The 22,860-nt window shown below is 44.4% G+C and overlaps 1 protein-coding gene across 3 annotated transcripts in view; it reads right to left on the bottom strand.

The window, feature by feature from the left end:
- The window catches only part of MGA (MAX dimerization protein MGA), an 88,366-nt gene that overhangs the window by 9,966 nt on the left and 55,540 nt on the right, over positions 1-22,860 (bottom strand). For all 3 annotated transcript variants that reach the window (XM_070757349.1, XM_070757368.1, XM_070757358.1), the window contains 7 exons: positions 16,263-18,205; positions 14,409-14,533; positions 12,673-12,718; positions 11,722-11,846; positions 10,970-11,015; positions 9,460-9,642; positions 193-304 (listed from right to left, as the gene is read on the bottom strand). In XM_070757349.1, the coding sequence (XP_070613450.1) occupies positions 193-304; positions 9,460-9,642; positions 10,970-11,015; positions 11,722-11,846; positions 12,673-12,718; positions 14,409-14,533; positions 16,263-18,205 (2,580 nt within the window). The remainder of the gene's footprint in view (positions 1-192; positions 305-9,459; positions 9,643-10,969; positions 11,016-11,721; positions 11,847-12,672; positions 12,719-14,408; positions 14,534-16,262; positions 18,206-22,860) is intronic.

Genomic DNA, 22,860 nt, shown 5'->3' with positions numbered 1-22,860 from the left:
ATTTATTCCGTTCCTTTCATGAATTCCCTGATAATTCCCTGAAATTTCCCAAACTGCCGATTTCCCTGATAATTCCCCGATTTCCCTGTTTTCCAGGTTTGCTGGACACCCTGACCACTTCAAACTATTCCAGTGATTCACAATCCTAAGAGGCAGTTGAAATTTTATTCTGCTCATTCTCTGACATCTCACCTGACAGTACAGATACCTTACGAACCAAGGTATCCTGTGTGTGCAACAGTAAGTTCTTTTGTCCTGTGAGTTTATCTGCTTGATCAGTCAGACCCTGGATCTCTTCCAAAGCCTGAAAAACAAACTATTTTTAGATTCCAGAATATAACAGAAAAGAAAGGGCTTCTCATCTTCCTATCAGTAAATTACTTAATTTTTAAAAAGGAATTAAAATTAAATAAAATTTGCACCAAGTCAAATGCCTGCACAAAGAAAGCCAATTATACAGGTTTTATTTTAGCCAAGAATACTATGAGGAAACAACTGATCAGTTAAATTTGGACAAAATCTCAAATTTTAGTTAATGTTAGTGTCATATAACAGAGTAACAGAATTGAAAGGGACCTTGGAGGTCTTCTAATCCAACCCCCTGTTCAGGCAAGAAGCCCTATACCAATGATGACGAACCTATGGCACAGGTGCCAAAGGTGGAACACAGAGTCATATTTGCTGGCACGCGAACCACTGCCCTAACTCAGCTCTAACGTGAATGCGTGTGCCAGCCAGCTGATTTTTGCCTTGCACAGAGACTCTGGGAGGGTGTTTTTGGCTTCCAGAGAGCCTGGAAGGCATTTTTACCCTCTTCCGGCTCTAGAGAAGCCTTTGGAGCCTGGGGAGGGTGGAACATGAGGCTACTAGGCCCACCAGAAGTTGGGAAACAGGACATTTCTGGCGGCCAGAGGGCCTTGGGGGGGAGGGAGAGCTGTTTTCGCCCTCCCCAGGCATTGAATTATGGGTGTGGACACTCAGGCACACGCAATAGCTGCCCTATACCATTTTAGTCAAATGGCTGTCCAATCTCCTCTTAAAAACCTCCAGTGCTGGTGCACCCACAACTTCTGGAAGCAAGTCATTCCACTGATTAATGGTTCTGTCAGGAAATGTTTCCTTAGTTTAGGTGGCTTCTCTCCTTGATCAGTTTCCAACCATTGTGTCTTGTACTGCCTTCAGCTGCTTTGGAGAACAGGTTGACCCCATCTTCTTTGTGGCAGCCCCTTAAATATTGGAACTCTGCTATCACGTCACCCCAGTCCTTCTTTTCATTAACCTAGGCATTAGGCATTTCAAAATATTTTCAAGGAAGGTTTGGGGGAAAAACTCAGAAGAAAAAAAAATCAAGGTGACTATAAAGGATTATTTTTTAAAAGTAACACTGGAATTGGAAATATGTGTGGCATTGCTTAGGTTCCAATCTCCAATAAGTTTACTGAGCTGCTAATATCTAGTCAAACTAAAGCAGTAATGGCAAATGTTTTAGAGACGAGTGCCCAAACTGCAACCAAAAAACACTTATTTATCAGAAAGTACCATCACAGCAATTTAAATTGAATAATGAGGTTTTACTACCTAAAACAAGGCAGAGTTTAGTTAATTGTTCTAAGAAAAATGTGATAAATGCACTTTTATGCTATGCTCGTTCATTTTTTCTGATTTTTAAATATTACATTTAGCAACAATAAAAAAGAAAAACTTGCGTAGTATCATTTCTCATTCCTTCCCTCTCCGTTTCTCTTTCCCTTCCTCTTTCTCCTTCCCTTCCTCTTTCCCTTTCTTTCCCTCTCTCCGTGTTTCTCTTTTTTTTTTCTTTCCTTCCCTCCCTGTTTCTCTCACACTTTCTTTCTCTCCCCTTCCTATTCCAGGGATGGGAAGAAACCCCATAACTGGTGCTGGGTGCTAGGAATCTGATGTCTGCAGGCTGACGAGCTCAGGAACAGTACGCCCACCCTCAGCTGGTTGGCTGAAACCCAAGGCCCAGATGCCTGGCGCAGGGTTGTATTGTGGCTCTGTGTCATAATGCGCTCCAGGAGAAGGGCGGGACCCCGTCTCCCCCATTGTGAAGCACACTAAATTTCACTGGGCTGTGCAAGGAGCAGGTCATGGAGGCAGCAACAGGAAATGCACCACCACAAAGGCAGAGTGCTGTTTCACAATTTTTTTTACTCCTGCAACGATGACGAGAAACCCAATAGAAAAATGTGATGGAGCTGGCTGCGGCGAAAACACGCAGGCCCACAGAGGGGGCTCTGCATGTCACCTCTGGCCCCACGTGGTTTGCCACCATGGATCTAGAGTCTAGACTGATCTCAAAATATTAAGTGGAACTCAATCCTACTTAGTACTTGGATGGTTCTCCAAGAAGGAATACCAGTACTGCAAATAAGATTGGGAAATTTAAAAAAAAACATATTGGAGGAAGACAATGCACTGTTTCCATAAAAGCTAAAGATATGTCCATAAAATCACCAGGAAGCCTATCTTGAAAATGGTTTGAAGTAAACTATTATTTCACTTAAGTTGGGCGGCCAATAAATTTAAGTAAATAAATAAGAAAGAAATAGTATTAAATAGCATAGTATTAAATAGGTCTACAGTGATCCCCCGCTCGTTGCGAGGGTTCCGTTCCAGGAGCCCCCGCAACGAGCGGGTTTTCGCGAAGTAGTGATGCGGAAGTAAAAACACCTTCTGCGCATGTGCAGATTGTGTTTTTATTCCCACAGCGCTAGCGAGGAGCCGAAGATTGGGGGCGGCGCGGCTGTTTGCCGCCGGCATGGAGGGCTTCCTAGCAGCCCCCCAAACCCGGGTTGGGGGTCCGGGGGGCGCTGGCTCTCGCCGCTTTCGAGCTGAATCCGGGAGCGAATTCACTCCCGGATTCAGCTCGAAAGCGGCGAGAACGAACGGCAAGGAACGCCTTTTCCACGCCGTTCATTCTCGCCGATTTCGAGCTGAATCCGGGAGCGAATTCGCTCCTGGATTCAGCTCGAAAGCGGCGAGAATGAACGGCGTGGAAAAGGCGTTCCTTGCCGTTCGTTCTCGCCGCTTTCGAGCTGAATCCGGGAGCGAATTCGCTCCTGGATTCAGCTCGAAAGCGGCGAGAACGAACGGCAAGGAACGCCTTTTCCACGCCGTTCATTCTCGCCGATTTCGAGCTGAATCCAGGAGCGAATTCGCTCCCGGATTCAGCTCGAAAGCGGCGAGAACGAACGGCAAGGAACGCCTTTTCCACGCCGTTCATTCTCGCCGATTTCGAGCTGAATCCAGGAGCGAATTCGCTCCCGGATTCAGCTCGAAAGCGGCGAGAACGAACGGCAAGGAACGCCTTTTCCACGCCGTTCATTCTCGCCGATTTCGAGCTGAATCCAGGAGCGAATTCGCTCCCGGATTCAGCTCGAAAGCGGCGAGAACGAACGGCAAGGAACGCCTTTTCCACGCCGTTCATTCTCGCCGATTTCGAGCTGAATCCAGGAGCGAATTCGCTCCCGGATTCAGCTCGAAAGCGGCGAGAACGAACGGCAAGGAACGCCTTTTCCACGCCGTTCATTCTCGCCGATTTCGAGCTGAATCCGGGAGCGAATTTGCTCCCGGATTCAGCTCGAAAGCGGCGAGAATAGGCGTTGATTGCTTACCTGAACGCCTCTTCTCGTACGGTGAGTGGGTACAGCAGTCACATGGGTTGCTCCTGTCCAATCCGTTGGAACTGAGCCTAGTATTAAAAAAGACTGCTGGATCCGCCCCTTCCCCAGAATTCGCGAATCCGTAGACTAGGCTCAGTAGTGAAGCTCTTTAATGTTCAACTCTCATGTGTTATAAGAAATTAGAATAGAAGGTAAAGAAGACCACACAAAGGGAGGGAAGTGACTGCTGTACCCACTCACCGTACGAGAAGAGGCGTTCAGGTAAGCAATCAACGCCTATTCTCCGTACTGAAGGAGTGGGTCCAGCAGTCACATGGGACATACCCAAGAGATAGGTCCCTAGGGTGGGAGTACATTGCTATCGTGAGAGATAACGGATTGGAGTACTCTTCTTCCGAAGGCAGCGTCTGCTGATGCGTACGAATCAATCTTGTAGTGTTTTATAAAGGAATTTGGCGAGGCCCAAGTGGCTGCTTTGCAGACTTCTTCCAACGGAGCCTGAGTCGCCCAAGCGGCAGATGTGGCAGCACTTCTGGTGGAATGCGCTGTAATATTCCTTGGAATGGAGAGGGAAGCTGTCTCGTAGGCCTTTGAGATGGCCCCTCTGATCCAACGACCTATTACTGTGGAAGACACTCTGGATCCCAAGGATCTGGGATGGTAGGCTATGAAGAGTGCTTCAGATCTCCGGATGGATCTTGTGCGTTGGATATAAATCTTTAGCGCTCTAGTGAGATCTAGAGTATGCCATCTAATCGCCAGGGGATGCTCTCGTTGGAGACAGAAAGAAGGTAAAACGATATCCTGAGATCTGTGGAACATGGAACTGACCTTGGGTAGAAAGGTGGGGTCCAGCCGCAGAACCACCTTATCCTGATGAAACTGACAGAGGTCCTGTCTGATAGAAAGGGCTGCCAACTCAGATATGCGTCGGGCGGAAGTAATCGCCACCAGGAATGCTACCTTGAAGGATAGGTACCTGAGGGACGCAGAGTTCAGGGGTTCGTAAGGTGCTTGGGTAAGAGAGTGGAGAACCCGTGGCAAGTCCCAGGTTGGATATCTGTGGATTTTAGAAGGCCTGAGATTGGCCACTCCTCTTAGAAATTCTTGGATTTCTGGAAGGGAGCGTAGGGGCTGCCTGCGAGGCCCCGCCAAGACGGAAGAGATAGCGGCCAGATGGCGGCGGATGGTGCTGGTAGAGAGACCTTGGTGAAAACCTTTCATAAGGAAGGCGATTATCCTGTGTATGGGAAGACACAGGGGGGATAAGCCCTCCTGCGAGCACCACTGATGAAATTTGGACCAAGTATGGTCGTAGATCCGATTGGTAGACCCCCTTCTAGACTTCAGAATGATTTCCACTGTGTCTGGGTCATACCCTCGCAGGTCTAAGTCCCTCCGGATAACAGCCAGGCGGTGAGGTGGAACCACTCTGGATCCGGATGGAAGGAGGCCCCCTGCCGCAACATATCCTCCGAAGCGGGGAGTCGCCAGGGGTCCTGGACGGACAGTTGTTGAAGGTCCGCGAACCAGGGCCTGCGAGGCCAGTGAGGGGCAATCAGGATTACACGTGCTTTCTCCAGGAGGATTTTGTTGATCACGTCTGGCAGAATTGGAATTGGAGGGAAGGCATACAGTAGGCCTGGAGGCCAAGGACTCCTGAGGGCATTGACTGCCTCCGCTCCCGGAGACGGGAACCTGGAGATGAAGCGGGGAAGCTGGCACATGTTGGTTGGATATGTGAGGTTGGAATTGCTTTAGAGCTAGAGACACGGCTCTTAATTCTAGCCAATTGATGGGCTTGGAAGCCTCCTCCGGTGACCATGTGCCCTGAGCTAAAAGACCTTGGGCGTGGGCTCCCCAGCCCGAGAGGCTGGCATCTGTGGTGACTACAAACTGGTCGGGACACCGGAAGGGGGATCCCTTGTCTAGGGCTGGAGAAGTCCACCACTTGAGGGATCTGCGAACCGTCGGTGGGATGGTGATGCGTCGGTTCGAGTTGCTGTGGCCTGATCTCTGAAATGGTAATAGTAGCCATTGAAGTTCCCTGGCGTGAAGGCGGGCCCAGGGAACAATACCAATACATGACACCATCTTACCCAAAAGGGAGGATAGGGTGACAATGGAGGCCGATTGCTGGGGCAGGATGCGAGCAATGAGATCCAAAATGCTGCGTTTTCTCTCATTGGAGAGAAAAACCTGGGATATTTCGGAATTAATGATAGTCCCCAGATGCAGAATGGAAGTGGATGGATCAAGATGACTCTTGTTAAGGTTTATGGAAAAACCATGGTTCTGTAGAACCGACATGGTAGAGTAGAGGTCTGCAGCTACACCAGCTCTGGAATTACCATGAATTAAAATGTCATCTAAATAACATAAAATATGAATGGGAGAGGCCCGGATATGAGCCGCCAAGGATCCCAAGAGTTTAGTGAAAACCCTGGGAGCTGAGGAGAGCCCAAAAGGCATAGCCCTATACTGAAAATGCCTGCCTTGAAAGGCAAAGCGCAGAAATCTCCTATGGACCTTGGCAATGGGGATATGGAGGTAGGCCTCAGTGAGATCTAGAGACACCATAAAGTCTCCTCGATGAAGAGCTGATAAAATGGAAGATAGGGAGTGCATTTTGAATTTTCTATATTTAATGAAGCGGTTTAATTTCTTTAGGTCCAAGATGGCTCTCCAGCCTCCAGAAGTCTTAGGGACCATGAAGAGGATGGAATAGAAGCCTAAACCTCTCTGGAGAGAGGGGACCGGTTGAATAGCTCTAATAGTCAACAAATGAGAAATAGCCTCCTCCATTCGAATACGAGATGGAGAGGAACTGGGAGAGGGACAAGAAATAAAACGGTTAGGGGGAGAAGAAATAAACTCTAACCTTAGGCCCCTTTCCACTGTGTCAATGACCCAGGGGTCCTTACAAGAGCGGTGCCAGGCGGAAGAGAACCAGGCTAGGCGACCGCCTATAGGCAGGTGAGAAAACTTACCATCTGGTTCTTTTGGAAGTTCTGGTAGTAGAGGATCCTCTCTGATAGCGGGACCCTCTGCCCCTGGTGGTTCTAGCTTGGGATCGAAAGCGAGGGGAATACTGACCTGGGCTCTTGTGAAATGCGAAGCTTTGATCCTGCTGACGCCCGGTGCGCCGAAAGGACTGCGGTTTCGGGGCCTTCTTGGTGGTAGGTCCCAAGACCTTTTTCTTGTCTGCGTTTTCCGTAAGGAGAGGGTCCAGAAGATCTCCGAAGAGGAGGTTACGTTTCAGTGGACCCATAGCTAACTGCCATTTCTGTCTTACCCCCGCCTGCCAAGGGCGGAGCCATAGAAGCCTTCTGGCCGTTGTGGAGGCTGCTACTGATCTGGCTGCAAATCTGGAAGATTGGAGAGTAGCATCTGCTATATATTGGGCAGCTGCGAAAATTTTGTTGAAATCCTGTTGGCCCCGTAAGTCATCTGGAGGCAGGTGTAGTTGGAGCTGACGAAGCCATAAGAGCATAGCTCTGGAAAAGAAGGATGCCGCTGCAGCACTCTTAATGGCCCATGAGTCTGCAAGGAGACTTCTTTTGAGCATTTGTTCAAGACGTTTGTCCTCTGGCCGGAGGACCTCCTCTGCCTCGCCAGGCATGGCAGCCGTTGAGTGGAGCGTCTTCACTGGTTCATCTGGCCTGGGACATGTTAGGAGTTCCTCATAGGAGGGGGAGAGCTTGTAGAGCTTCTTGTCCTTGGGAGTGGGAGTGAAGCCTATGGTTGGGTGGTCCCACTGTTTAAGCAAGGCATCCTTAAACAACTTGGGCATAGGAATTACCTCATTGTCTTCCTGTTCCTCCATGAAGTAAGGAAGATTTTCCTCTGGGGGGTCTGTGGAAGGAGTAGCTTGCTTCTCTTGCCCGGCTAGCCCCGTGGATACTCTAGCTTTTAGCAGGAGAGATTTGAAAAGCTGCGAAGGGAAAATAGCAGCTGGGGCTGGAATCTTAATCTGAGATTCCTCATCCTCCGACAGACGCTGAAAGGGGTCATCTTCCTCTTCTGCACCCACGTCCTCATCCTCTTCCTGAGAGGAGTCAGAGACCTCCATGACTGGGGCTCTGTAGGAAGGAGAAGAACTCACGGGACGGGAGGAGCGAGGGGGAGGATGAGACAGAGGAGGTACATTTAAAGATGAGAGTCTAGCATCAATAGTGTTAGTCAGAATAGTCAAGATAGACTGAAACTCCGGTGGCAAGGAAGAAATATCAGCCGGAAAAGCCTGAGGATCCCTGAGGCCCTGAACAGGTTCTGGCTGGGGGAAATCCTCGGTAATATCTGGCTCCTCTGGACCTAAACCCCATAGGTTAGGTTGGGGTGGATTTAGGTTTGGCTCATCCAGGGATAGCACAGGTACCCCAGAAGGAGGCAGGTTAGAGGCCTCCGGGGGGGTAGGGTTGATATGCACTTGGGCCTGCACCTTAAAACGTTTGGCTGATTTATCATGTATTTTTTGTAGGGCTAGGTCCCTTCTCTTCTCAGCCCTAGTGGGCTTGGCTAAAGACTGAGAGCCTGAGGAAGAGGAGGAAGAGGCCTGGGGAAGCTCAGAAGGATTACCAGTAGGCCTAACCTCTTTGGAACCTTTGGTAGTGCCTCTCTTGGGAAGGGAAGCCATAGTCTGAGCAATTACAGAAGACAAGGCTTGAGCCAAAAAATAGGGGAGAGAAGAATTATTTTGTGGAATTCCCAAGAGGATAGGTGACCCTGCTCCTAGGCCCAGGAGCAGCTGCGCCTTAAGAGGCAATCCTGGGCGATACCAAGAGTTCTTGTCCTTAAGTGCAGCGTGGCAGGCCTCACTAACTTAACTTTAAGAAAAACCAAGGCACACTGGTTGGAGGCCACTTCCGTGGAGAATAGGCCCGAGGGAACTCAAAGCGACGACTCCAGGGTCAGGCGGCGGGCTGTAGGCACTAATGGCCGACCCCTTAGGGCAGAACCGAAAGTGCAACTTACTGGGCGTCAGAGCCTTGGCGCCAAAATAACTGCTCCGTTATTTGCAATAGGAGCGACTAAGCCCGGGAGACAAAACAAGTCCCACACCGCGGGAGGTAAATAGCCCTTAATTAGTTGAAAACAATAAAGCTTGCTCACGGCAGGACCTCCAAGGCCGGAATTAACAAACCGGCCGCGGCTACAGCACGAAGGGAAAAAACCGCAAATGGCTGAGCCGCTAACTTCTCCCCCAACTCAAAGCCCTGTAGGGCTGAGAAAAAAACTGCCGGCAAGCTGAGTAATGGAAAAATCTTACTTGCTATTGAAGAGAGATCGAAGGGAAGGTGTTTTATCGAGAGGAACGAGCATTCACACACATCCGAGGATGCGAACTGAGCGAATTCTGGGGAAGGGGCGGATCCAGCAGTCTTTTTTAATACTAGGCTCAGTTCCAACGGATTGGACAGGAGCAACCCATGTGACTGCTGGACCCACTCCTTCAGTACGGAGAATGAACGGCGTGGGCGGGCGAAGGGCGGGCGGCAGCGAGGAGTTTGCGTGGGCGGTGGGGAAACTCCTCGCTGACGCCAGCAAGAGGGGGAAGACTCAGGGAAGCCGCCCAGCAGCTGATCTCCCGGTTGCCATCTACGCATGCGTGCCCACGGGCACGCATGCGTAGATGGTATTTTGACTTCCGGGTTGAAAAATAGCGAAGTACCCTGTTCGCAATGGTTGGGGACGCAATAAACGGGGGATCACTGTATTACTAATGTTAAGCAAGATTTTTCATCTCTTCTATATCTAAAATCAACTATGTCCAGTATTTTTCTTTGATATGGAAATATGAACACAAAACACTAACTTGTTTTAAGATGAAGCATTTGGAAACCTTTGGAAAAGCCTGTAGTCCTAATGCTGCTTTCAATTTTTCAAAGAGTCCCCTCATTTCTTTCCGACGTCGACGTTCGTTTGCTGTATGTGTTTGCCGATAGTTAGCAAAGGCTCGCTCTTCATTCTTTAGCTTTTTGTTGAGAAACTCAGATTGCTATGAAAAGACAAATCTGCTCTCGTGAACGGTTTAAAACACAACACAGTAAAACTATGATTCTTATAATTAAACAACACATGGGACAAATGCACCTTGCATCCATCAGGCTTAAATCTTTTCAGGATCATAAAAATTGGGGTTATCTTAAAAGTTGCAACTGACTGGAAAGATTTATTCCTGAAATCATTCATTGGGGGGATGGGGGTGGGAGAGAGAGATCAGGCCCTTAAGAGAGTGCTTACTGTTTCCCTATATTTCTTGTAAGCTAGATGGAAAATTTCCATGAACTGGGCTGGGCCAAGCTGGGCTGGTTACCTAAGATTGCCAATGTTTGTTTGGTAACAATCAGCACTGTGAACCATGTCTAAATTATCTCACAGCTTTCTGTTATGTCACTTAAAGCACACATAAGTAAGTTTCAACTTTTTACCAGTTACTTAGTGACCATTCAAAACTACCATGGACTTTGCAAAAGAGCTTTACAACCTTCCAAAATCCAAACCCCCTTGTAGTCATATCACTGCATTCTGGGCACTCAGCAATCAGCCCATATTTATGGCTGTTTGTGACATTATATGATCATGTGATCCCAATTTATGTTTTTGCTTGATACCAGGATTTACTTCTGGGTTTTGGCTAAAACTGCTCCATTAACAAACAATGGGTGTATTCAACAACTGCAGTGTTTTCTTAACAACCCACCACAAAAAGGGTTTTATAATCTAGCATGATCAAGTGCTGACCACTTTACGTCCATCATGACTTACAACTGAAATTGCAGGGGCAGTTACAGTCATAATTCAAGGACTACTTTTATTCAGCCTTCCCTTTCATTTAGGAAGAAAAAGAAATTGCTGATGTTATATTCCCACATGATTATCAGCAGAAAAATATAGATTAGATTAGATTAGATTTATTGGATTTATATCCGCCCCTCTCCGCAAACTCGGGGCGGCTCACAACAATAATAAAAACAGTACATAGTAACAAATCCAATTCCCACCAATCTAATTACAATTTTAAATTAAAAAATTCATAAAACAATCCCAATATATATATATAAAAAAACAGGCACACAGTCAATCAATCAAACGGCAAAACAACATGGGCAAGGGGGAGATGTTTTAGTTCCCCCATGCTTGACGATGATATATACACAGATATTTACAAAACATCATGGAAAGTAACTTAGCATGATACAAGTTAGTTAACTTGTAGTATCAAATTTATTTTACCTTTAGAAATAGCTAAGAATAAATTGCGAATCTTTACAATGAAAATATTCTTTATTTATGAAACCCGACATGAGATAACGTGACTCTACCTTATGTGGCTTGGCAGTCTTACTAGAATGGTTATGAACCAAGTGCCTGATAGAGAAAATAAACAAGTTTAGTTCCTGGGTTTTTAGTTCCTGGGCATTACCTGAAACTAAATGAAGAATTAAAATAGAAAACATACAATAGAAAATAAACCTTGAAAACACAGTAAGCCCAATCAATTTTAAAATGCCAAAAGCAGCTTATCCCATCACAAAAATATACTTGAGACAGGATGAAAGACTGGAAGAAAAGAGGAAAAGGAGCGTGGCTGAGTTATTCCCTACTGCAGTTATATTTTCCAGGATCAGCTTTCAGAATTACGAGCACTCTTGTGATGGTTCTGCTCCTAGAATCAGAAAGTGGTGTGGAGAACCTTCCGTTCTACTCCCTGATAACAAAACGGTTCCCCTGATGTTTTAATTTTCTCACATATGAAGCTACTTATACCCTCAATTTTAAAAGGTCTCCCATAAATGCATTGCTCTAAAATAATTTAGTTAGGCAGACACTCTCAGTTTGATATCCTGTTAATACATGGCACTTCCTTAGGCAGCTTTCCTTTTCCCTTTCTTTTAAACTGAAACTATCTTTAAAACAATATGGAAGATTTCCCCCTCCCAAACTATATTAATGCTCATTCAGATAAGTAAGACTGTATTTAGACAAACAATCACACAACAAAAGCCTGAGAGTTTACAACTATAAATTTACAAATAAAATCATTCAATTAGGGTTTTTAAAGAAATATGCTTACAACTGTTTGGACAACAAAGTATGAGCAGCTGTAGCCTTCAAGCGAGCAAGATTAACTTTTTCTGACAATTCTTCCACAGTCTCAATGTCCACATTCTCCTCAACGTCACTGGATTCACTTCCATTCTGTGACAAAGCAATGAAACACAGACAGGTAAACTATTTAATAACAATTAGTATAAGAATCTACAGTTTAAATAAGTAATACAATTCTCAATAATTCTCTAATCATGTATACCAAACTGTAATGGATATATGTCCATTTTTTTTTTAAAAAAGTAATAACTTTTTTTCTCAATTATTTCCTGTTACCCCCCTCCCCCCAGAAAGAAGTAAACATTTCGTCCCCCCCTCACAACTCTCTGATCCTTGCCCCAGTGGAATTTTAATGTTAATATTTATTATTTTACTTATTATAAGGTGCAAGCAAACTATTGGCTGGGAAGGCTGCACTACCCATTTACTTCAGATAAGTCCCACAGAACTCAGTGGAGCCTCTTTTCGGTTAGGGGAATCAATTGAGAAGGACCATGCATATTCCCTAGGGTCACATGCGCCCCCCCCCCATTGCTCCACCACCACCCCCGGGGCCCTCACCCCTATTTGAGAAGCACTGAACTACAGTATCAGAACCCAAGATTTGAATAGCTGAAGATCTAACAAACAAAGAGTCATTCCCAGTACCAATACAACTATCCTAATATTTAAATTGCTATATTTAGTGTTAGACTATGAGAGTATTGATGGAATAATCATTGCCAAGATATTACAATGTTGAAAAAACTATTTCAAAAAAAGAAAAGTGAACATCATGGAAAGTAACTTAGCATGATACAAATTAGTTAACTGCTAGTATCAAATTTATTCTACCTTTAGAAATAGCTAAGAATAAATCTTTACAATGAAAATATTCTTTATTAATTAAACCCAACATGAGATAACGTGACTCTACCTTATGTGGCTTAGTAGTCTTAATAGAATGATTATGAACCATGTGCCTAATAGAGAAAATAAACAAGTTTAGTTCCTGGGTTTTTAGTCCCTGGGCATTACCTGAAACTAAATGAAGAATTAAAATAGAAAACATACAATAGAAAATAAACCTTGAAAATATAGTAAGCCCAATTAGTTTTAAAATGCCAAAAGCAGCTTATTCCATCACAAAAATATACTTGAGACAGGATGAAAGACTGGAAGAAAAGAGGAAAATGAGCATGACTGAGTTATTCCCTACTGCAGTTATATTTTTCAGGATCAGCTTTCAGAATTACAAGCACTTTTGTGATGGTTCTGCTCCTAGAATCAGAAAGTGGTGTTGAGTGTCTTCTGTTCTAATAAAACTGTTCCCCTGCTGTTCTAGTTTATTTCCCATGGTTTAGATCAGGGGTCTCCAACCGTGGCAATTTTAAGCTAAGCCTGGCGGACTTGAACGCCCATAATTAAAGTTGTCAAGGTTGGAGACCCCTGCTTTAGATCAGCCACTATTTGAGTGCTGACTGAAGTTATTAGATGTTACAGTGCCATCACTATCCCAATTAAACATCCATTTACATCTTTCTTTCACCTAATAAATAATCCAGATATGATTTTTTAAAAAACTGGAAAAAACCTGCCCATTTGTGATCAGTTATCAGTTGAGATGAAGTGCACATCTCTGTTAGAAGATGTGTGCACTGTGGTGGTTTTGAAACAATTTTTTTAATTTTTTGGAAATTAAGAGCATCTTATTTCCGTTTTCAATGTGCTTCTTGTTGTTCATTCTGGGCAATAATAGCCTAATATCTATTCTCTGGTAATCACCATGACAGATTATCATATTCCTTTTCAAAAATTTCAGCTAGTCCAAAATTTTTAAAAAACCACTTAACTATTAGCTGATGCTGGTCAGTGTAATCAAGTGATGTTGGTGATTCAGCAACTGCCCTGTTTCCAAACTCAGTTTGAAGTATTGGGAGCACAGTGATCCCTCATTTATTGCGGGGGTTAGGTTTCAGGACCATCCACGATAAACAAAAACCTCTCTCTCTGTCCCCCCCCCGCCCCCCCCCCGGTCCAGCTAACTCAGCTGCCTTTAAAGCAGCCTACTCTCCATTCGTTACTGCTCGGGTTAGGGGAGAAGGTACGACTCGGGCAAAACCGCCGCCACTGCGCTCACTTCTTGATCTTTCAGCAATTCGCGATGCCGTGAAAGGTGACCCGCAAAGTGGCGAGGGATCACTGTATAACATTAAAAGCCCTAAATTATTTGGAGGCAAAGTTTCTAACATAAATTTTCTCACATATGAAACTACTTAGATCCACCTTTGATGTTCTCAAGATTTTTAAATATTTTACGTTCTGTTTCCTTGCATTCATTTGACTTTTATGCCGCCCCTCTCCAAGGACTCAGGGCAGCTTACAACATATTTTGTTGACTTTTATTCTTTTTATGTTACTTGAGAAATGATTTTTTCCAATTGCATGTGGAAATTAAATGTACAGTACATTTTACCATATGCATTAAATAAGTTTCAAACCTTTTTTAAACTATCCCCCCCCCAAAAAACTATATTAATGTTCATTCAAGTAAAACTCATAAAGTAAAACTTTATTTAGACAAACAATCACACAACAAAAGTCTGAGAGTTTGCAACTATAAACTTATAAATAAAACCGTTCAATTAAGGATTTTTAAAGAAATATGCTTACAACGGTTTGGACAACGAAGTATGAGCAGCTGTAGCCTTCAAGCGAGTAAGATTAACTTTTTCTGATGATTCTTCCACAGTCTCAATGTCCACATTCTCTTCAACTTCACTGGATTCACTTCCATTCTGTGACAAAGTAATGAAACACAGACATGTAAACTATTTAATAACTCTTAATATAAGAATCTACAGTTTAAATAAGTAATACAATTCTCAACAATTTTCTAATATATACCAAACTGTTATGGCTATATGCCATTTTTTTTTTTAAAAAAGTAGTAACTACAGCAGTGCTTCTTAATTATTTTCTGTCCCCCACCCCACCCCACAGGAAGAAGTAAACATTTTGTGCCCTGATCCTTCCCCCAATGAAATTTTAGTGTTAATATTTATTACTTTACTTATTATAAGATGCAAGCAAACTATTGGCTGGGGAAGGCTGCACTACCAATTACCTGGGAGTAAGTCCCACAGGACCCATTGGAGCCTCTTTTCAGTTAGGGGAATCAATTGAGGAGGACTACGCATATTCCCTAGCGTCACATGCGTGCCCCCCCACCAGCACTGCTCCATGCCTCTTATTCCTTCGGAACTTGTGTTCTCAGAAATATAATGACCTTGTATAATGTGGATTCCTGACAGATATTCTGTAAGATCTTGAACAGGGTTCCATACAGAAATGAATTTTAGAGGCCACAAAGTATTTAAATAGATCCAAGAACTACTGGTACATTTGAGTGATTTGCAGTAGGCCATGAAGGCCACCACAACCTTCTAAGAAAAGTAACACTTAAAAGATTTATCTCTTTTAAATTAGAATGCAGAAAAAGAAAGGTTAAGAATGAAATTACATTTCTGTATGTTTTTTTCAAGTTGTCCTAGTATGAATTATGTTATGTTCAACACATTTTGCTTCTCTAGAAACTATCCAGTGTGTATTCGTAGATTTCTAGTAAAAACTAATTAGGGTGATTGAAAAATCAACATTTTGCCCATCCCTGCTATGAAAAGCTCTTAAGAAAGCCTTTCACACTTTAGCTACCTGTTTGATGGCCATTGGCTGCATTGTAGAATTTTAAAAGACAATTCATTGATTCCTTGGTAGAGATTTCTCTTATTACCAGTCCCTATTACTTTGGCCTCACCTACTGGCAATCATACAGATCCCCAAAAGGATCATCCTTGCTTGGTAGAGAAGCTGTCATGATAGTGGAAAGCACTTGAGACAAAAGTGAAACATCCACAACCTTTCCAAAGATCCTTCAAAATTAAGAGTGAAAGGGTTTTAATCCTGCCAATTCGAGATAGCATTCAAATAGTAGATTTAGGCATTTCAGCAAGACATGTATGTATGTATGTTGCAAGTTGCTTTGTTATAAGTTTTAAATTAGAGTTTTAGAATTATTTTTTTGACTTCTTATTGTTATTTGTAACTTTATATGAAAATTTTACATTGTTGTAAGGCGTAGAAGTCAAATTAAATAAATAATTAAATAATTAAATAAATGCACACATACATACATACATACATACATACTGGGGGCGGGGGGATTAACAATAACTTTGAGAATGATATTAAGGTTGACTGCATTTCCATCTCATTAATACATAATCAACTATCTAATCTTACCTTGAAGCTAATTCTAATTTTATGTATTATAAATTACAATGATCTTATTAGAAAGATAATGGAAATATCTGAAACCTAATCTTCTGTTTTTGAGAGCTATTTAACCTTTTCAAATATCAAGCATTATTTCGATTGAACTCTGTTAATTAGAGTTATCAGATTACTGGTAGCTTTATATTTTTGAAATTTGGGAATATTTTTTAATCGAAAAACCTAGATACTTACCGATACTTTAATGTTTATTGTATCCTCACTTTCATATCCAAACGCTTCATCAACCATCTCATTGGCAGATTCTTCTGTTTTTTCATCTTCTTCTGTATCATCCCGGGTAATATCAATAAGTGGTGAAGATTTTTTCCTCTGACTCTTGGATTTCCATGTATTTTGTTTTGTGAATTTAATTAATTTCTCCGCAGGTTCATCAGCATCCACAATGATTTTATTTTGTACAACTAAGGATGCTCTGGATATTTTGCCACAAGTTTTACTAATCTTGTGCTCATCTTTCTTATTTTGATTATCTTCTGGTACATCCTTAATACTTTTTTCATAGCTAGAAGATTTATGGCTACTTTGAAAATCAGTATTTTTTTCATATAAAACTTCACGACTACTATATTCATTTAAGGTATTATTTTTATTTTTTCCAGTATTGATCTTGGCCTTCTCACTTGCTTTTTCTTTATCCTTTCCTTTAGCTGCAAAGTCGCACATTTCCTCCATGTTCTGACTTGGCAATTCTGGATCTTCATTTTTCCATGGATCTTCTGGAGATGATTTAGTATTTGTTTGCAGGTTTTCCGGATTATTTGGGGTTTGGGGAGGTTGAGGTGATTTCCCCGGTTTCCACCAGGACTGTTCAGTAATCAATCCTGCTTTTGTATCTAATGGTTTTTGTTCAGCTATTTTTGATTCAATAATTGGATTTTGCGTTGACCTTTCTTGTAATATATTGTGAGCAAGAACTGCAACTTCATTACACTTTTCATTGGGATATGAAACTTTATCTAGGGGGTGTTCATCATCTTTGTCTTGATTTTTTTTCTTAATCAGTGCTTCATCCTCTTCATGTTTTTGCTTCTCACTGGTGTAGGAGTGGTCTGATTGTACATTAGACTGTAACATGACAGAAAAACTTGGTAACTTCAACATTTCAGCATCCTTTTCAATTATTTCTGATATATTCCTGGTACATGTTATTTCTTCAGAGTGAAAGTCTGGATTATACAATAACACTTTGTTTTCTTTCAATTTACTAATTTCTGAGTCAGTAATTTCCGCCGTCTGTGAACATACCGAATCTTCTTCTATCTTAATGGCACTGAGCTCATTTTTCTTATATGAAATTTTAATCTCAAGAGATGCAACTTTCTTTTCAATGGAACTTGAATCATTCTTCTGCCCTGGAAATTTAAGCAAAGCAAAACTGCCCGACTGTAGAGATATTAGATTATTTTTATTGCTTGATAGCGCACTGGCATTACACCTTACTTTAGATTGAGAACCTGTTTGATCGGGATTGCTTTTTATTGCAGAAGGAGAAATTCTCAGAGTCAAAGTGCCAACTGAGGATTCAGAACCTGAAGAATTAACAGGTGTTACTTGAGTTACTGAAGCAGAATGCACTGCCGTAGTTCTAATGTCCTGTAATGTCCAATTTGTGACAGGGGATTCCGAAGCAGCAGAAGCGCCCTCGATGATAGAAGACATGAGTACAGTAGAAGGAGGAATAGGCAACAGAGATTTAGTACCATTAGGTGACACTGTGAAAACTGAAGGGGGTGTATTGGTAGGGGAAACAGGCATAGAATAGGGTAGGGGTGATGGAATTGCAGCTGTAGGAGATTCAAGTGTAGTAGAAGAGTTTGTGGATAAAAGTGAAGATGTTTCAGCAGAGGGAGATAAAGATAATGCATTAGAGGACATGGAGAGCACTAAAGAGGTCTCGGTGGTAGGAGTTGGTGATAAATGTGCAGTGGTTGTGCTTGATGTCCCAGATAAAACAGAAACATTCTCTGCATTTGAGAATTCAGACAAAATTGAAGGAGATGTAGACAGAATTGAAGTTGTGGTAGTGGAGGTCATCAATGGAACAGCAGAAGCTTGACATGTGGCTATTTCAGGAAGTTTTGAAGGCCCAGGAAGTCGGATTCCTACCACAGAACCTAAAATAACAAAATTTTAAAAAATTATTTCTTGTTAAATACTTATTCCATTCTCCAACATAAGCATCATTTTTAATGCAATATCAAATCCAAGGCAGAAATAAACAAATACAGTGGTACCTCGTCTTACGAACTTAATTCGTTCTGTGACGAGGTTTGTAAGGTGAAAAGTTCGTAAGATGAAACAATGTTTCCCATAGGAATCAATGTAAAAGCGAATAATGCATGCAAGCCCAAAACTCACCCCTTTTGCCTTACGCTGCTGGGAATCCCCGGCTCCGGACTTATGTTGCCAGCCAAAGCGCCCGTTCTTGTGCTGCTGGGATTCCCCTGAGGCTTCCCTCCCTGGGAAACCCCACCTCCGGACATCCCTGTTCTTGCGCTGCTGGGATTCCCTTGAGGCTCCCCTCACTGGGAAACCTCACCTCCTGACTTCTGTTGTGAACGAAGCGCCTATTTTTGCGCTGCTGGGATTTCCCTGTGGCTCCCCTCGCTGGGAAACCCCATCTCCGGACCTCCGTGTTTTTGCGATACTGCGATTTCCCTGAGGCTCCCCTCGCTGGGATTCAAAGCAGTGCCGCCAAAAATGAAGGGAATCCCAGAGAGCGGAGCCTCAGGGAAATTGCAGCATCGCAAAATACGGAAGTCTGGAGGTGGGGTTTCCCAGCGAGGGGAGCCTCAGGAAAATCCCAGCAGTGCAAAAACGGGCCTTCGGTGGCAATGGAAGTCCAGAGGTGGCGTTTCCAGCGAGGGGAGCCTTCGGCTGGCAATGGGAGTCCGGAGGTGGGACATCCCAGCGGCGGCGGCTTGGGTTCGTAAGGTGAAAATAGTTAAGAGGCAAAAAAAATCTTAAACACCGGGTTCATATCGCGAAAAATTTGTTAGATGAGACGTTCGTAAGACGAGATACCACTGTACTGCCAAGATACCTTTCCACTTTTTTAGGTGGTCATTTTACATTCACACAAACAGATATTGTCCTTGTACAGGTTACTGCTTAGAATAGTCCTTCCTGAGCTGCTTTTTGTAGAAATTGAAGCCAATCTCACTGAGTATTCTCAATGTAGGGCCTCTTGGCTTTTACTTCAATTCCTTAAACCAGAGATTCTCAAACTTTCTCAGTTCATGGCACCCCTTAGTGAGTCGGTATTTCTTTTTCATGGTATCTCTAAGCTAAATCTGTGAACTTATTTAATTTTTCATTCATTTTATTTATTTTGTGGTTGTTTTTATTGTTTTAATTTTTAATTTTATTTTTTTTAATGTTAGAAATGCATGCTGCCCAGAGTCACTCAGTTGGGCCGCTATAAAAATTGAATAAATAAAATAAACTACCTTGAGTTAATAATTTGGGAGTGTTTGACAGATTTCCAATATTGTTGTATTTCCCTTAAAAAGTGTGAAATACTGCATGGGCACCCTTATGTACAGTTTGGGAACTGTGGCCTTAAATTACAGCAGATACTGTTAATGTTAGGCAAAAAAACTGTATTTTTCGGTTTATAAGATGCACATTTTTCCTCCCTAAAAGATGCTGATAATTAGGATTCATCTTATACTCTGAATGTAGCATCCCCCCCCCAAGCCCTAACTAGCTGCTAATGATCTTCCTAGCTCTTACCTTGCAGGCTCTTTCATAGTTTCTCTCTGCCAAGAAGGACCGTTGAACTTACCTGAACGGTCTTCTCGCTGCACTGCGAAGAGAGTCCAAGGTGGGTTATTATTCAGCCTGATTGGCAGGGACTGAGTTAAAAATTAGCATAATTGTTATGTCCCGCCCACCACTACCCTCCTTAGGTCAGTCAAGAAAAAACGAAGGAATAGTGAAACAAGGCAAATTTATTCAACAAACTTTAACTATAGAAATTAACTGAACTGTGCACCTGGGCAAAAAGCCGGGCGGGTTTGGACTCTCTTCGCAGTGCAGCGAGAAGACCGTTCAGGTAAGTTCAACGGTCCTTCTCCACTGCACTGCTTCAGAGAGTCCAAGGTGGGATATACCCAAGCAACACCTTAGGGAGGGTTAGGCTGGCCCAGGGGTACTGGAACACAAACTCTTTGTAATACTCTTCTCCCGAAGGCTGCCTCAGCAGAAGCAAACGAGTCCAAACGATAATGTCTAATAAATGTTGTGGGTGCAGCCCAAGTGGCTGCCCTACAAATGTCCTCAATTGGCGCTTGTGTGGTCCAAGCCGCTGAGGTGGCTGCACTCCTGGTTGAGTGGACTGTAATCCTGTCCGGTAATGGAGTTGATTTAGCCTTATATGCCTCAATGATACCGGAGCGGATCCATCTGCTGAGAGTCTTAGCCGAAACTTTCCTCCCCATGGAACCGGGAAGGAAGGAAACAAAGAGAGCTTCTGATCTCCTGAATGCAGTTGTACGGCGAATGTATATTTTCACTGCTCTGCGAACATCCACCTTATGCCAACGGAGCTCCGATGGGTGGGAGCCATGGGTGCAAAAGTCCGGGAGCACTATGTCCTGTGACCTATGAAACCGAGTATTAATTTTAGGCATGAAGCTAGGGTCCAAGCGGAGAGTCACTCTGTCCGGGTGAAACACGCATAAGTCCGGGCGCACCGATAGGGCGGCCAACTCAGAAACTCTGCGTGCGGAGGTTATGGCCACCAAAAAGACCACCTTAATGGAAAGGATGCGCAGTGAAACCTCCCTCAAAGGTTCGAAGGGAGGAGCCGTGAGGGCCTGGAGAACCAAGGGTAGGTCCCAGGATGGGAAATGGTGAATCACCGGTGGGGACAGGTTCGCTGCTCCTCGGAGAAAATCTCTGACCCAAGGATGGTGAGAGATTGGGCAGAGTGGGTCCGGCCGGAGAACAGTTGCGATGGCAGCTACCTGTCTGCGAAGGGTGTTAGGAGTCAACCCTTTGTCGAGGCCCTTCTGCAAGAACTCCAGTAGGTTGAGGACTGAGGAGGCTGAGGATAAGACCCCTTGTGTCCTACAAAAGGTGCTGTACGCTGCCCACGTCGCCTGGTATATGCGGGTGGTTGAGGGGCGCCGTGCCGCTTGTATGGTGTGGATGACCTTATCCGGCACCTGTCTCTCCCTCAAGCGGTTCCCCTCAATTGCCACCACGGCAAGCTTCCACCACTGCAGCTCCGGGTGAATTATGGAGCCCTCTGTCAGAGTCAGCTGATGGCATGGAATCCTCCATGGGGGAGACAGCGATAGGTCCATCAGGTCGGCGAACCAGGGGCGCCTGGGCCAGAAAGGAGCTACCAGAAGGATGTCCGCTCCTTCCGCGATGATCTTGGCTACTACTCTGTGTATTAGACTGACGGGAGGGAAGGCGTATAGGAGACCGGTCGGCCATGGTGACAGGAGTGCGTTCGTCTGCTCAGCTCCCGGCGTTGGGAACCGGGAAAAGAATTGTGGGACCTGGTGGTTGAGATGTGAAGCAAACAGGTCCACAACTGGAATGCCGTAACGGTGGACTATCAGTTGGAATGTCTCTAGATTCAGGGACCATTCTCCCGGGTCTATTGTTGTGCGGCTGAGCCAGTCCGCTTGCGTATTGTCCACTCCTGAAATATGTTCTGCACGGATGGAGGCGAGGTGAATCTCCGCCCAAGACATCAGGGCGTGCGCCTCCTGCATTAGGCGGTCCGACCGGGTGCCCCCTTGGTGATTTATGTGGGCTCTTGTTGCCACATTGTCTGTTAGTATGAGGACGTGACGGTCCGCTACAGTCTGTGAAAAGGTTTGCAGTGCTTTGAAGACTGCCCGTAGTTCCAGAAGGTTGATGTTGGGATCTGCCAGGTCTGAGGCCATCTGCCCTGCGCAACCTGGGATCCGGAATGCGCTCCCCATCCGGACAGACTGGCGTCTGTGGTGATAGTCACCTCCTGATGGAACAGAAAGGGGGAACCCCTGGCTATTGCTGTAGATGTCCACCAGGGAAGGGAAAGCCGAACTGCTGTGGTCAGGTGCACTCGATGCTTGGAATTGCTGAGTCGAGCCCTTTGGAATGGAAGAAGGAGCCACTGTAAGGGTCGGGCGTGCAGCCGAGCCCATGGTACGATACTGATGCATGAAATGAAGACTCCCAGCAATTGGGAGAGCAGTGCCAGGGGAATCCTGGTGCGGCGTGATATTGAGTATATCAGTGTCCGTATTTTCCTCTGCCTCTCTGATGATAGGAAGACCATGCCGGAGGAAGAATCTATTGTCGTTCCCAGGTGGAGCAGACACCTGGTTAGGTGCAAGTGGCTCTTGTCATGGTTGATTGTAAATCCTGCCCTTTGAAGACAGTCTATTGTTTGGGCCAAATCCCGGTTGGCCCGTTGAGGGCTGCTGGAAAGGACGATTATGTCGTCTAAATAAGCTAGGAGCCGTATGGACTGTGACCGGAGACTGGCTGTTAACGCATCCAGGAGCTTGGTGAAGGCCCTGGGTGCTGAGGACAGGCCAAAGGGCATGGCCTTGTACTGAAAGTGCCTGTCCTGGAGGCAAAAGCGGAGAAATTGACGGTGTAGCTGATGAACCGGAACATGTAAATACGCCTCCTTGAGATCGATGGATGTCATCCAATCCCGATGACGGATGGAGGCCAGGATGGTTTGTAGTGAGTGCATCTTGAACCTCTGATACCGGATGTAAATGTTCAGTTGTTTGAGGTTCAAGATCAGGCGGCA

The sequence above is a fragment of the Erythrolamprus reginae genome, chromosome 1, assembly GCF_031021105.1.
Source record: "Erythrolamprus reginae isolate rEryReg1 chromosome 1, rEryReg1.hap1, whole genome shotgun sequence".
In the NCBI taxonomy this organism is placed as follows: Eukaryota; Metazoa; Chordata; class Lepidosauria; order Squamata; family Dipsadidae; genus Erythrolamprus; species Erythrolamprus reginae.
This window is presented reverse-complemented; position numbering and strand designations above follow the sequence as displayed.